Source organism: Vigna unguiculata, chromosome 10 (assembly GCF_037176805.1).
Source record: "Vigna unguiculata cultivar grain cowpea cultivar isolate G323 ecotype 2 chromosome 10, ASM3717680v1, whole genome shotgun sequence".
Classification (NCBI taxonomy): Eukaryota; Viridiplantae; Streptophyta; class Magnoliopsida; order Fabales; family Fabaceae; genus Vigna; species Vigna unguiculata.
In genome coordinates, this window is record NC_140801.1 from 51,745,080 (window position 1) to 51,759,184 (window position 14,105).

The window sequence follows — 14,105 nt, forward strand, 5'->3', positions numbered from 1 at the left end:
GGCTAGCATGCAATATTTTCATGATTTGACTAACATGAGTACAAAAAACAAAATTTTCATGATTTGGTAGAGGAGGTTAGAGGTCCAAATCATCCATATCTGGCACTCGACTAGGAGGTTTATTTTTGTCATACGGATTATCCACCACAGCTGCCTCGGTTGTTGTCAGTAGCAATGAAACACTGCATGACAAAAAAATAGTTAAATCAAAATAATATTCGTATTCACCATTGGTTTTTAATTTAAGGTTCAAACTTGTTCGGATATGTGCAGCTTTTACAATACTTTACACAAAAACCGAATAAAATGATATATGTTATTACCTGGCTGCATCTACCAAAGCTGTTCTAACAACTTTAAGAGGATCTACTATTCCAGTCTTTACCATATCAACATAGACACCTGTTTTACAGAATAAACACTAATTAAGCATAAAATTAAAACAATAATTGTCAATTGTCTTTGTTCAGAGTTTTTCTAGAAAGATAGTAAGCTTGTAACGGGAAGCTTAGTTCCTTATGCCGAAGGAAATTAAATGGTACTAACGGCATGCAAATAATAATCAAAATGGATTTCAATATCATTTTATATATGCAAAATAGTTACACACCTTTTGCGGCGTCAAACCCTAAATTATAATCATCTTGTTCCAACAATTTGCTGTGGACCAAGGCACCATCAAACCCAGCATTGGAAGCTATTGTAGATGTAGGCGCCTATGATAAATAACATGCATGGTCAGATAAGGATGAAAGAGTAAAATATTAGTTTGACACTCAACAAAATTTTACATATATTTTACTTCCATAATTTTACCCTTCTCTCACCTTTGTAAGATACAAAAAGTTAATTTTTTCTAATGATAAAAATACTTAAAATGGTTGCCAAGTGGTAGATTTTTCAATAAAAAACTACCAAACAAATACAAATGTCAAGAACAGAACAACGCTTTATGCAACAAATATAAAATAAGATCAACAAATATAAAATAAAATAATACGAGAGCAATGCTTTAACAACAATATAAAATGGATGTAGAGATGGAATTACCTTGAGTGCATTTTGAATAATCTGTACTCCTCTTCTCTCATCCTCGTTTTTAGTTTGAAGGTTATCCAAGGCTTTGGTAGCATATAAGAGAGCGACTCCACCACCTAGTTCAAACAATTACATCTAAACTTTGACATGGACGAGTGTTCTAAGAATTGTAATGAGAATACAAAGTGCAATCCCATGCTTCTCTTTATACTTATTATCTCATCAGAAAAAAATGAATTACCTGGAACAATTCCCTCTTCCACAGCTGCTCTAGTGGCATTTAAAGCATCTGTTACTCTATCTTTCCTTTCCCCTACTTCGGCCTCACTAGCCCCTCCAACCTGAAGATTTAGTTGCAACTTCCATATGAGGTAATGAATATAAACTAAGCATTATAGAGTAGTTATTTTTAGGATGAGTGACAAACTTTGAAAACAGCTACACCACCGGATAGTTTTGATAGTCGTTCTTGTGCTTTTTCCTTGTCAAACATGGCAGAACTCCTCTCCATAGTCATCCTTATCTGCAAAAGAATTATGATAATTTGCGTTATGCACAAGTAAATTTCTTAAAACTGAAATATCATAATGTATAATTTTAAAATCTACCGACGGACATCACTCAATTTACATAGCCGCAAACATTGCGTTATGCACAAGACACTAAATGGCATGAGCACACTAAACATAAAATAACGGTTATGAAATCTATAAGAAAACAACTACACATAAAAACATTATTGCCATGACTATGTATATGGGAACCAGGATAAACATAGCAAAGAAAAAGTGCGCATAATACATGGTTAGAAAATCGACTAAGTAATTATTTAATTAAACTTAATTAAAAAAAAGAAAAAGAAAAAACAAGATATATATATATATATATATATATATATATTACTCTGCTGAATGATTTAGAATACTTACAAATAAATTGGGTACAGATAAAAATGTAATATTTCAAAAGAAAAGATACCTGTTCACATCTCTCTTCAATGGCCTTCTTATCCCCACCACCATGTAGAACAATAGTGTCATCAATGGTGACAGTAACCTGTTGCACTTACAATAGATTATATATTATATAATAGTTTGAAGAACCAAATATTACTTATTTTGGTCCTTGGTTCAAGCCACATACCTTTCTCGCAGTGCCAAGCATCTCTGGTTGGACTTTATCAAGGGAGAAACCACGCTCTTCGGTGATGACCTGTTTTCAAGTTCATCATAATCTTTTTCATTACATACAACAAGCTGTAGTCCCAATTGCTAGAACTTGAATAGATGAGTTGTTATTAAAATCTTGAAAGGTAAGAAGAAGGCACCCGACGGAACCCAAATACAGTATCTGACAAATAAAATCTGGATAGAAAATAACCTCTCCTCCGGTAAGAGTTGCAAGATCATCTAGATTTGCCCTTCTACTATCCCCAAAACCAGGAGCTTTTATAGCACAAACCTAAAGTACAAGAAACTTGAAATTAAAGAAAGGGGAAAACAAGGATATACACAAAATAAAATTTCAAATAGTTTGTCATATTAAGGTCATACACATAAGCCATTTCACAAATACATAAATAATACTTACCTTAAACAAACATGCAAACAAGAAAAAGAAAGCATGCACCAGATACAAACACTTTAAAACTGCTACCAGAAAATTCACTTTTAGTAACCAAAATTCTTCTGCATACGCATTTATAAATAAAATCTTATCATTTCTAAAGGTTTTAAAGCATGAAATTTTCTCACTTCCAAGTAAATCAAAACCATGGGAATTTCGGACATTTTTCAAGGGACTTTCGATGTAAGGAAAGATGATAATGACAGTAAACAGACAATGCACAGTTTGAACTAACTTTATGTATGTAGCCACTTGCAGATGGGTGGTATTGTCTTTAGTTTGTTGCTCTATGTACTCGACACTTATCCTCAAGTAAAATTAAAACCCAACATAAAATGGAGGGAAAAAAAAAATGGGAGATAAAGGGACAGGAGAACAACACATGAAAGCAAATTCAAGTTGTAGGCAGTAGGGTTCCGCAAAATGCATAAATTGAACTAAACTATTCTAAAACTAAGTTAAATTTTAAAAGTGGATCAATAGAACTGAATTGTATCATAATGTAAATGAATTGAATACAATCATGGTTTGAGTGGACTAAATAAAATTGAACTAGTATAAAATGTTTTGAATTGCTAGAACTATATTAATTGTTTGAATTATTACCAATACAAATTTTATATTAAAGCCTATTTTCCAATCTCATAAGTTACAATCCAGTTAGAAACAATTATACTTTTAAAAACTAAATAATACAACAGTTCAGTTCAGTTTTCTTTTTAAACAATTCAGTTAAGGCAAACAGCTGCGATATTAATCACCTTAAGCCCAGCGTGATGCTTGTTGAGTATGAGCATGGCCAATGCATCACTCTCTACATCTTCAGCAACAACTAGGAGTGGTCTTTTTTTCTGATTAACATTAAAATAGTAAAAGCAAATAATGAGAATTGTGAAATTGCACATGAAAATGAGCATACTGAATCAGGAATAGTTCATTCACCGTTACAGCAAGCTCCAGTATTTTCAGCAGTGAATTAATGTCTGAAATTTTCTTGTCATGGATGAGAATAAAGGGGTTCTCCAATTCCTAACAAAATCAAAATTAATGTTGTCAATATAACATACATCTAAACCCAAATAAAGTTAACCAAATTGAATGAAGTTTTTTATTTGAATGATGTGCATCGCTATTAAATAAAACCACGACACTTTTGTCAAATTAAATCAATAGCCTAGCATGAAGCCATTAATAACAAATATCCACAAAAAAACACTTTCAAAAATGAAAATAGGTTTTGGAGAAATTAACAGAACCCAATGTTCCTACCAATGACTACATGATTGCAAGATAGAAAAACAGAAAGACTACTTTGACAAAGGAAAGGTGGGAACTTCAGAGTAGACAAAGTAAGCTTCGCAATACATAAATACATACAATAAAAATAAGAGAACCTTTGTTACAAAAAAATCCACCATCAGATGTTAATCAAAGGTTGATCTACTGTAATACAACATGCTACTTCATTTTCTGAGAATTTTTATATATTACATATGTAACAGAATAATTGTGTGCTTACACATTTGCGGGTCTTCTGGTCAGTAATAAAATAAGGAGATATGTAGCCTCTGGTTAACTTCATTCCTTCCACCACTTCCAACTCGTTATCCAAAGTATTCCCATCCTAAAATTTTTAAAATTATAGATATCCTGGACCAAAACTATGTCGGGTAATAAGTTCACAAAAATGAGCATTATTGCTTACAACAACAGTAATGACTCCCTCCTTCCCAACTTTCTCCATTGCCCTTGCTATCAATTCTCCAATATCACGCTCCCCATTTGCAGATATAGTTCCAACCTACTAGTCAGAAATGAATAGCAATAAACAAAATATAACTAGTATAATGAAAATTAATTTATCCATCAGATAAGTAGCAATATAGTTTCTTCTTGTTAAAATTATTACCTATTGTATCATTAACCCTATGTGTAGGGTGTTGAGTGTGGGAAACTATCTACTGCCGTATCTACTGTTGCATGTAATCATGCCTAGTATCTTAGAGTAGTCTTTTCATATGTACTTGCTTCATTATAAATAGAAGAGGAGGAGAGTGGTATTCTTGTCCACTACTCATATATTTTAAAGTCTCAGTCTCAAGTTGGTATCAGAGCGGGTCGATCCCGCTCTGGTTTCTGTCTCATCTAGTCCGTCACCGCTGTTCGCGGTTGATTGCCGTTAGTCACCGCCGCTGTCCGCGGCTGTCCAAGTTCGTTTAACCTCGTTTCTGAACTACCCAACACTGTCAAACAACATTTCAACATTGTCCGCCACTGTCTGCAGTCCTCCGCCGCTATCCGCCGCCTTCCACCGACGCAGTTCCGTCCGGAAACCACCGGATCTGAACCGCCTCTCCGCGCGACAGCCAACCCCGCCGGTGTCGCAGGCAGCGCCGTCGCCACGCGCGTCATCTCTGTTCGCTGCAGTCAGGCGCGTGCCGCCCACGCGCCGCCTTCCAATCGCCAGTTCGTCATCGCGCCACCTCCGTCGCCGGAGCCTCCTCTACCCGTTTTGACCCTCAAATCTCTGTTCCGGTGAAGTCCAGTAGCACCTCTTGTGGAAATCGTCACTTTCGAATTCGAAAATCGTCACTGTTTCACTGTTTTCCGAGATCCTCTCTGTTTTTGTTTATTCTCTTGATCATATCATGGCCACTGGAGGTACTGGGAGTGCTATTTCATTCTCCGGAAGCCCCTGCATTACGTCCGAGAAACTAAATGGCCAAAATTACTTATCTTGGTCCACTGCCGTCGAGATGTAGTTTCTCGGTCAAGGACACCACGAACACCTTGAGAAAGATGGCAGCCACGTACCTTCTGAAAAAGCTGAACAGTGGAAACAAGCAGATTTCCAACTATGTGCTCTATTGTGGCAGTCGGTGGAACCCCGACTTTTGATGTCCCTACGGGCCTTCAAAACTTGCCACTCGTTTTGGAAGCGAACTCAGAATATCTATGCAAATGATATTCAACGCCTCTATGATTCGGCGAACAAGTTGGCATCTATGAAAATGACTAACCATGATATGATGTCATTCATGAATGACGCTCAAGCTGCTGTGGAAGAACTTTGAATGTTCTTGGAAGTCGACTCTCTCGATGAAATGAAGAAAAAGCTTGACAAGTACTATATGGTAATGATCCTCCGCACTATACACCCAGACTTTAATCATATCCGAGATCATCTTTTGACCTCTCATGAGGTTCCTTCCATGGAAACTTTGATCTCCCGCATGATACGTGTTTCAACTCTTCAAACTCCAAAAACTCTTGCTGTAATGGAACCATCTGTCATGGTCGCCACCCGAGGAAGAGGAGGTCGTGGAACTAGAGGAGGTGGACGTGGAGGTCGTGGGCGTCCTCAATGTACGTATTGTAAAAGGATGGGTCATACCCAAGAAAACTGCTACACTTTACATGGATTTCCTGCCAAAACAGCCAATGTCTCCCAGGCAGAGACTACTGACTCCAAGTTCACTAAAGACGAATATCAAGAGTACCTACGCCTCAAATCCAACAGCTTGGCACAGTCATCTCAAGCTCCAAGTACATCAACCGTTTGCATCTCTCAATCCATGGAAGGTCACAATTCATGGGTAATTGACTCTGGTGCTTCTGATCACATTTCTGGTAATACCTCCTTGTTCTCAACCATTTCATTCCAAGAAAAATCTCATTTTATAACCCTCGCAAATGGTTCTAAAACATCCTCAAAGGGAGTCGGTCAAGCCATCTTATCTCCGTCCTTAAATCTAAAATCTGTCCTTTTTGTCCCTAATTGTCCTTTCAATTTAATTTCCTTAAGTCAGTTAACCAAAACATTGAATTGCTCTGTAACCTTCGATAACAAATCTTTTTTTATACAGGAGCGTGGCTCGGGGAGACAGATTGGAGAAGGATATGAAGCGGACGGATTATACCATTTTGGATCTCGTCCACGTGTGTCATGTGTTGCAGCTCCCAATCCTAAAATGTTACATGATCGGCTTGGTCACCCTCACTTGTCCAAGTTAAAGAAAATGTTTCCTGAACTTAGTCGTCTCCAGACTTTAGAATGTGAGTCATGTCAACTAGGAAAACATGTTAGATCTACCTTTCCTAAAAGGTCTCAATCAAAGTGTACTTCTAATTTTTCTGTCATCCATTCCGATATCTGGGGACCTAGTCGTGTCTCATCTTTTGGCTTTAGGTATTTTGTTACTTTCATTGATGAATATTCGAGATGTACTTGGGTTTATCTTATGAAAGATCGTTCTGAATTATTATCCCTCTTCACATCCTTTTTGAATGAAATCAAGAATCAATTTGGTCAAGTAATTAAAATCTTAAGAAGTGACAATGCCAAAGAGTATTTTTCGTCTGCTCTTTCTGATGTTTTGAGTTCCCATGGTATCCTGCACCAGTCTACTTGTCCTCATACGCCACAACAAAATGGTATAGCAGAAAGAAAAAATAGACACTTAGTTGAAACTGCTCGTACCATTTTGCTTAATGCCAACGTTCCTGTCCATCACTGGGGAAATGCCATCTTAACTGCAGGTTTTCTTATTAATCGGATGCCATCTTCCTCTCTCAATCATAAGGTCCCTTTCTCCATTCTGTTTCCAGAAAATCCTCTCTTTCACACTTCTCCTAGAGTTTTTGGTTGTGTATGTTTTGTTCATGACATGTCTCCCGGGTTAGACAAGCTTTCTGCTCGCTCTCTCAAATGTGTTTTCTTGGACTATTCACGACTTCAAAAAGGGTATCGATGTTACTCTCCTGAAACCAAGAAATATTACATGTCTGCCAATGTTACATTTTTTGAACAGACCCCTTACTTCTCTCTATTTGTTCAAGAGGTCCATGTCATACAACAGGTCCTTCCTATTCCCGTGGTTGAGTACAATATTTCCAATGTCCCTGTCCCTCCAAGTCTCGACCAAAGTCCTCCTGAGCCATCATCTCCACCTATTGATTCTCTCCAACACAGGATGCCGACGAATAGTCCAATTGTTCAAGAACATGGTGAATCCCCTACTTCAGATTCTTCTCCCTCGTCTCTTGATCCCACGACTCCTGGTGAAGGTGATTCAGGTTGGCCCATTGCTCTCAGAAAAGGTACTCGTTCCTCTCGAAATCCACATCCCATTTATAATTTTCTTAGCAATCACCGATTATCGCCTTCCTATTGTTCACTTTTATCCTCAGTGTCTTCTGTTGTTATTCCCAAAAATGTGAATGAAGCACTTGATCATCCTGGATGGCGACAAGCCATGATTGCAGAGATGCAGGCTCTTGAAAGCAATCATACTTGGGCGCTCGTGCCCCTCCCTTCGGGTAAGAAGGCTGTTGGTTGTCGATGGGTGTATGCAATTAAAGTTGGCCCCGATGGTCAGGTTGATCGACTCAAAGCCCGATTGGTTGCAAAAGGGTACACTCAGGTTTATGGCCTTGACTATTGTGACACCTTCTCTCCCGTGGCCAAGATGACTACTATTCGCCTCTTCTTTGAAATGGCAGCAATTCGTCACTGGCCGCTTCATCAATTGGATATCAAAAATGCCTTCCTTCATGGTGATCTTGAGGAGGAAGTTTACATGGAGCAACCTCCTGGGTTTGTTGCTCAGGGGGAGTCTGGTATGGTATGCAAATTGCATCGATCTTTATATGGCCTCAAACAATCACCACGAGCTTGGTTTGGAAAATTCAGCTCCATTGTTCAGAAATTTGGGTTAAGACGCAGTGAGGCAGATCACTCAGTCTTTTACAAACATACCTCTCCTGGGAAATGTGTCTACCTAATAGTATATGTTGATGATATTGTTATTACAGGAAATGATACTACTGGAATATCTCAACTGAAGGAGCACTTGTGTAAACATTTTCAAACCAAGGATCTCGGAAGCCTCAAATACTTCTTGGTCATTGAAGTAGCTCAGTCAAAAGATGGAGTTGTAATCTCTCAAAGGAAATATGCTCTTGATATATTACAAGAAACAGGTATGATTGACTGCAGACCAGTAGAGAGTCCTATGGACCCAAATCAGAAGTTAACAACAGAAGAAGGCGAATTATTCTCCGATCCAGAGAGATATAGGAGGCTCGTTGGAAAGTTAATTTATCTCACTATTACGAGGCCTGATCTATCTTTCGCAGTTGGAATGTTAGCCAGTTTATGCAGACTACATGTCTTGGACATTGGAATGCCATCATCCGTATTTTAAGGTACCTCAAGAAGGCTCCAGGACAAGGTTTGCTATATGAAGATAAAGGAAATGTTCAAATCTCTAGGTACTGTGATGCTGATTGGGCAGGCTCTCCTATTGACAGACGCTCTACTACGGGATATTGTGTCCTCCTTGGAGGAAATGTTATCTCTTGGAAAAGTAAGAAGCAAAATGTAGTGGCTCGATCCACCGCTGAAGCTGAATATCGGGCAATGGCGTCTCTTACGTGTGAACTCATATGGGTAAAGCAATTTCTTCGAGAGCTTAATTTCTGTGAAATTCAGACCATGAAGATGTACTGTGACAACCAGGCTGCTCTCCACATTGCATCAAATCCAGTGTTTCATGAGAGAACTAAACACAGAAATTGACTGCCACTTTGTTCGAGAAAAATTGATGACCAAGGAAATTTGTACTGAGTTCGTTGGGTCAAATGACCAACTTGCAGATGTGTTGACCAAGTCATTAAGGGGACCTCGGATTGAGTTCATTTGTTCCAAGCTTGGTTCATACAATTTGTATGCTCCAGCTTGAGGGGGAGTGTTAGAATTATTACCTATTGTATCATTAACCCTATGTGTAGGGTGTTGAGTGTGGGAAACTATCTACTGCCGTATCTACTGTTGCATGTAATCATGCCTAGTATCTTAGAGTAGCCTTTTCATATGTACTTGCTTCATTATAAATAGAAGAGGAGGAGAGTGGTACTGTTGTCCACTACTCATATATTTTAAAGTCTCAGTCTCAAGTCTTCTATAAATAAAGTGTAACTAATGCCAAAAATATTCAATGCTTATGCTTATGCCTGTGCACCTATAATTAATAAACAAAATATAACTGGTACAATGAAAATTAATTTATTCATCAGGAAGATAAGTAGCAATATAGTTTCTTCTATAAATAAAGCGTACCTAATGACAAAAATATTCAATACCTATGCACCTATAATTAATATAGAAGGCAAGTAACAGGCATCTCAGACAGTAAATCAATTGTCTTAACCAAAATGCACTCAGTGAAGGAAATTTTTTCTTGAGAAGCCATTGAACCTGGGTTATCTCTTCTGGTGTGCTTATCATCAATGCTCTGCTTTTCAAGTCAGTAATTACAGCATCAACTGCCTTATTTATTCCATTACGTAAATCCATAACATTTACGCCAGCAGCAATTGATTTGCATCCTTCTGTGAGTATTGCCTGAGTCAAAACAGTAGCACAAGTTGTACCTGGAATCAAAGAAGAAGCATTGACTTGCAAGATATATGAATTGTTTCAAAAAAAGGAATAGATAAAGGCAAATATAACTATTCTCGTCTCTGTAAGTTTTCCACCTACAATGAAATAGGGTGGAAATTTTCAGAGGAGATTGTCATGATAATTTGGAGCATATTTAAATTATAATATTAATTTAAGAAATTTAATCAAAGAGTAATAACCACCATTGGGTATGAGATCTTCTTAGATATATAATTTTCTCATTTGTTTGTTAAGACGTTTAAGAAAAACCATCCTCAGGGACTACTGGCCGATGACCTATATACAGACAGGACTCTATTGATTACCCTGATATTGAAAAGAATCTCAATTCTTGAGCCCCAAAAGATTCTTTCAGAGAACTTCTAATGAGGCAATATTATATTATCAGGGAAAATCAAAAAACAAAATGAACAATGATGGGATACTTTCGACATAAAAGGTTAGAGTTGGAAGAAAAGTAATCACCGTCTCCAGCAGCAGTGTTGGTAGCCTTGGCCACCTGCTTGACAAGATCAGCACCGACATTTTTTTCTTTGTCTTTAAATTTTATACTTTTAGCCACAGTCACACCATCCTTCGTGATCCTGGGATTCCCACGGCTTCTCTCAATTATCACATTGCGACCCTGATTCAACCAATTGAAAACAAAAGAGAAAACAAGAAAGTTACCCTTCATCCATCAACTTGTCTAGCCAAGCTTTGTCATCCAGACTCGTTACAAACACAAACAATGAATAAGTTTGAGCCACAGAAAAATCACATATATCTATCAAAACATCCAAATTTGTCATCCAAAATTCGTCATCCAAATTCCATACTAACAATCAACGAACTACCAAAAGGACAAGTTAGAGACATGTTGGCAAAATTGAATTCAACAGCAAAATAAGGCCATAGCAACTGTATCAGTATACTAAATAAACAACACATATATGAGTGTGGTATTACCTTGGGTCCCATGGTTACTTTCACAGCATCAGCAACCTGAGTTACACCTTGGAGGATTGCAGCACGAGCCCCAACCCCAAAGTTGATATCTTTGCTCACAAAATTTCTGCTTGACAACACCCTACCATATACCTGTCACCAAAAAGTCATCATTCCTCTGTCGCTGTCACTGTTAGATTACTGACACCCTTTTAAGAGACTATGTACTATAATGATATAACAAAACAAATCAATGGCTATTGAATATGCAGAACCAAACACTACACTAGCACAGCAAAGAATAAAGGGAAAAGTCATTGGTTTTGATTCCTTACGAGGTTCTTAGCGGAGGGAGAAGCAATGGAAGAAGAAGCTACTCTACGAGCTAATCGATACATTGCAATTGCAGTTTGCAGCAACAATTGATTTGGAAATGAAATCAGAAATGGCAACCAATGGAAGAAGTAGGGCTTTGCAAAGGGTTTAAGCTTTTTTTTTTTTTTTTCTTTTTCTTTGTTTGGTTCTGGAAAACTCCTTATACTCTAGCATAATATGTTACACAGGCCAACCTAACAAGAAACTCGCTCCTTCTATTCAGACACCCCTGTTTACTAATTACACTCAATTGTGTTCATATTTTTTAAACTATTTTCAAGAATTTTAAGAAAATAAAGATATGTTGGAAGAAAAATTATTTTCTAAAATGTTAAGAAAATAAAATAAAAATACTTCTAACATGTAAAGAGAAAAAAAAATATTTCTCAAAATATTATTTTTTACATTCATGAAAGCATTTTTCAAAATTATTAAAAAATGCATTAAAAAATTAAGTCTAATAAAGGGGTTGACCTGTTATTTTTAACTCTTCTTACCAGTTTGTTATTATGTCAAACAACTCATTCATCACTTAAAAAATAAAATACTAATGGATTACAAAGATTAAAATAAAAGAATTGCAAGTCAAAATATGGAAATAAAATATTGAATCGTCAAAATACGAAAAAATTTACTTAAAATACTCTTTGTCTAAGTAATCATATTGATAATTACAATTTTTATATTATTGTTCAATATATTGTCTACATGTATTATAATTGTGTACATACAATATTCCATAATAAAATTACTTATTTATTAAACTTTTGTAACAATATCCGTGAGCAAAGTGCATTTTTTTTTTACAATCTTATAAGCTTTGATTCTACAATAATTTATATCAATATGTGTAATAATAAAAATAAATAAACAATCATATAAGTTTATGTATTATGCTTAGGGATGTCAACGGGGCGGGTAGGGTACGGATAGTAGTTTTTCCGTACTCTACCCGCTAGATAAATATCCGCCCCGTATCTATATCCATATCCGTCGGGTATCTGTTATGCGGGTATCCGCCTATTTTTTTTCATATCCGCGGGTATCTATGGGTACCCACGGGTATTTATAAAATTATTTAAAAAATAAATATTTAATCATAGATTCAAACAAAATAAAATAAAATACATCATTGTCATAAATTTTAAATAATGTTCAAATAAAAAGTTTATACAAGTCCAAATAATTATAAAAGTAGATATAAAATGACGTTCAACATAATGAAAATTTTTTAATTAGTGTTTTGATAAAAAAGTTCACTTTCTCCAATTGATTCCTAAAAAATAAACAAATAATAAACCTTAATTGTCATCATTTGACAACAAACATACCATAAACGTCATTGTCTATATAGGATTTGATATATATGTCCAATTTCAAATAAAGGAAAGAGAATAATGTCAAGGGGCGTACTTAGAAGAAAACAATATACCAATACTTTTGAAGTTTGAAAAATGAAGACATAAGACTAGATGTGCAACTTAGAAAAAATTAGACCAAAATGTTTTTTACGAATATAATATATATATATATATATATATAAGAGTACTTTTGTGAATTAAAGATTAGCGGGTACGGGTATCCACGGGTACGGATACTATGATACCCGTACCCGCCCCGTTAATATGCGGGTATCAAAAATATCCGTACCCACGGGTAGCGAGTATCCATTTTTAATATTTGTTTCCTACCCATTGCGGGTTTTATCCGCGGATACCCGCGGGTACGGATTTTGTTGACATCCCTAATTATGCTGATAAAAAGGTTTAATATATTATATCAATATTAATATAATAATAATAATAATAATAATAATAATAATAATTTTTTAATAAATCTTTCTACATTTTTAACCAAGTGGATTTTATAAATATTTAAGCATGAAAAGTACGTCATAAAATAGTTTGTCTAGATATTTATAGGTGAATAGTCATGTATATGTTAGATAATCTTACATGTTTCTAACACAAATCAATATTATGTTTAGTTATTATTTTTTCCCTTTTCATTATTGCAGAAGAAGGTTTAACAAACTTAGATATAATAAATAATTTTATATCATTTTTGTTAAAGTTGTTTTTATCTATTCATAGTTTAAATGGTTTACTTTGAATACTGTACATATTTACATTATATATATTTAAAGTAATGTATCACTTTATCTGAATCTTATATTTTCGATAAAACGAAAGGAAAAGTGAAAGCATTATACTCTTTATTTATAATTTATAATTAACAGGTATACTTCTATTTATAATTTAGTTAAAAATTGTAATAAAATATATAAAAAAGTTAAATATATTTTGATTTTTTAAAAATTGAAATTAGTTATTTCTTATAATCTAATTTAATTCCAAATATGTGAATTTATTCTTTTAATCAATTCTTGTTAAATTTATTTAAAGTATATTTTTTTAATTAATATTAAAAACTCAAATACTATTCTCATATCATAAAATATTTTTAAAATATCAAATAAATTTAATAAAATATAATTATAATGAATATCTAAATTACCAAAAGATCGATAGAAAATAATATATTTAATTCTACAAAATTAAAACTTCAAGTTGTGGAATAAAACAATGAAATTGTGTGTTGTGTGTTATAAAAGAAAATAACGATGTATGTTATATGCACCGTATATGCAATTGAGTTTTTCATTATAATACAG

At 35.2% G+C, this 14,105-nt stretch overlaps 1 protein-coding gene across 2 annotated transcripts in view; it reads right to left on the reverse strand.

Annotated features, from left to right (window-relative positions):
* Positions 1-11,583, reverse strand: part of HSP60-3A (heat shock protein 60-3A) — an 11,635-nt gene extending 52 nt beyond the window's left edge. Inside the window, exons 1-17 of one of the 2 annotated variants that reach the window (XM_028050808.2) lie at positions 11,392-11,583; positions 11,078-11,209; positions 10,595-10,754; positions 9,923-10,098; positions 4,370-4,465; positions 4,184-4,288; positions 3,607-3,693; positions 3,426-3,515; positions 2,419-2,499; positions 2,182-2,250; positions 2,017-2,094; positions 1,466-1,561; positions 1,280-1,379; positions 1,051-1,154; positions 611-716; positions 324-402; positions 1-182 (exon numbers count right to left, since the gene is read on the reverse strand). The exon at positions 1-182 is cut by the window's left edge and continues 52 nt beyond it. In XM_028050808.2, the coding sequence (XP_027906609.2) occupies positions 77-182; positions 324-402; positions 611-716; positions 1,051-1,154; positions 1,280-1,379; positions 1,466-1,561; positions 2,017-2,094; positions 2,182-2,250; positions 2,419-2,499; positions 3,426-3,515; positions 3,607-3,693; positions 4,184-4,288; positions 4,370-4,465; positions 9,923-10,098; positions 10,595-10,754; positions 11,078-11,209; positions 11,392-11,454 (1,728 nt within the window). In that variant the 5' untranslated portion in view covers positions 11,455-11,583 and the 3' untranslated portion in view covers positions 1-76. The remainder of the gene's footprint in view (positions 183-323; positions 403-610; positions 717-1,050; positions 1,155-1,279; positions 1,380-1,465; positions 1,562-2,016; positions 2,095-2,181; positions 2,251-2,418; positions 2,500-3,425; positions 3,516-3,606; positions 3,694-4,183; positions 4,289-4,369; positions 4,466-9,922; positions 10,099-10,594; positions 10,755-11,077; positions 11,210-11,391) is intronic. The other variant, XM_085668178.1, reaches the window with a different exon arrangement.
* Between the last annotated feature and the right edge of the window lie 2,522 nt (positions 11,584-14,105).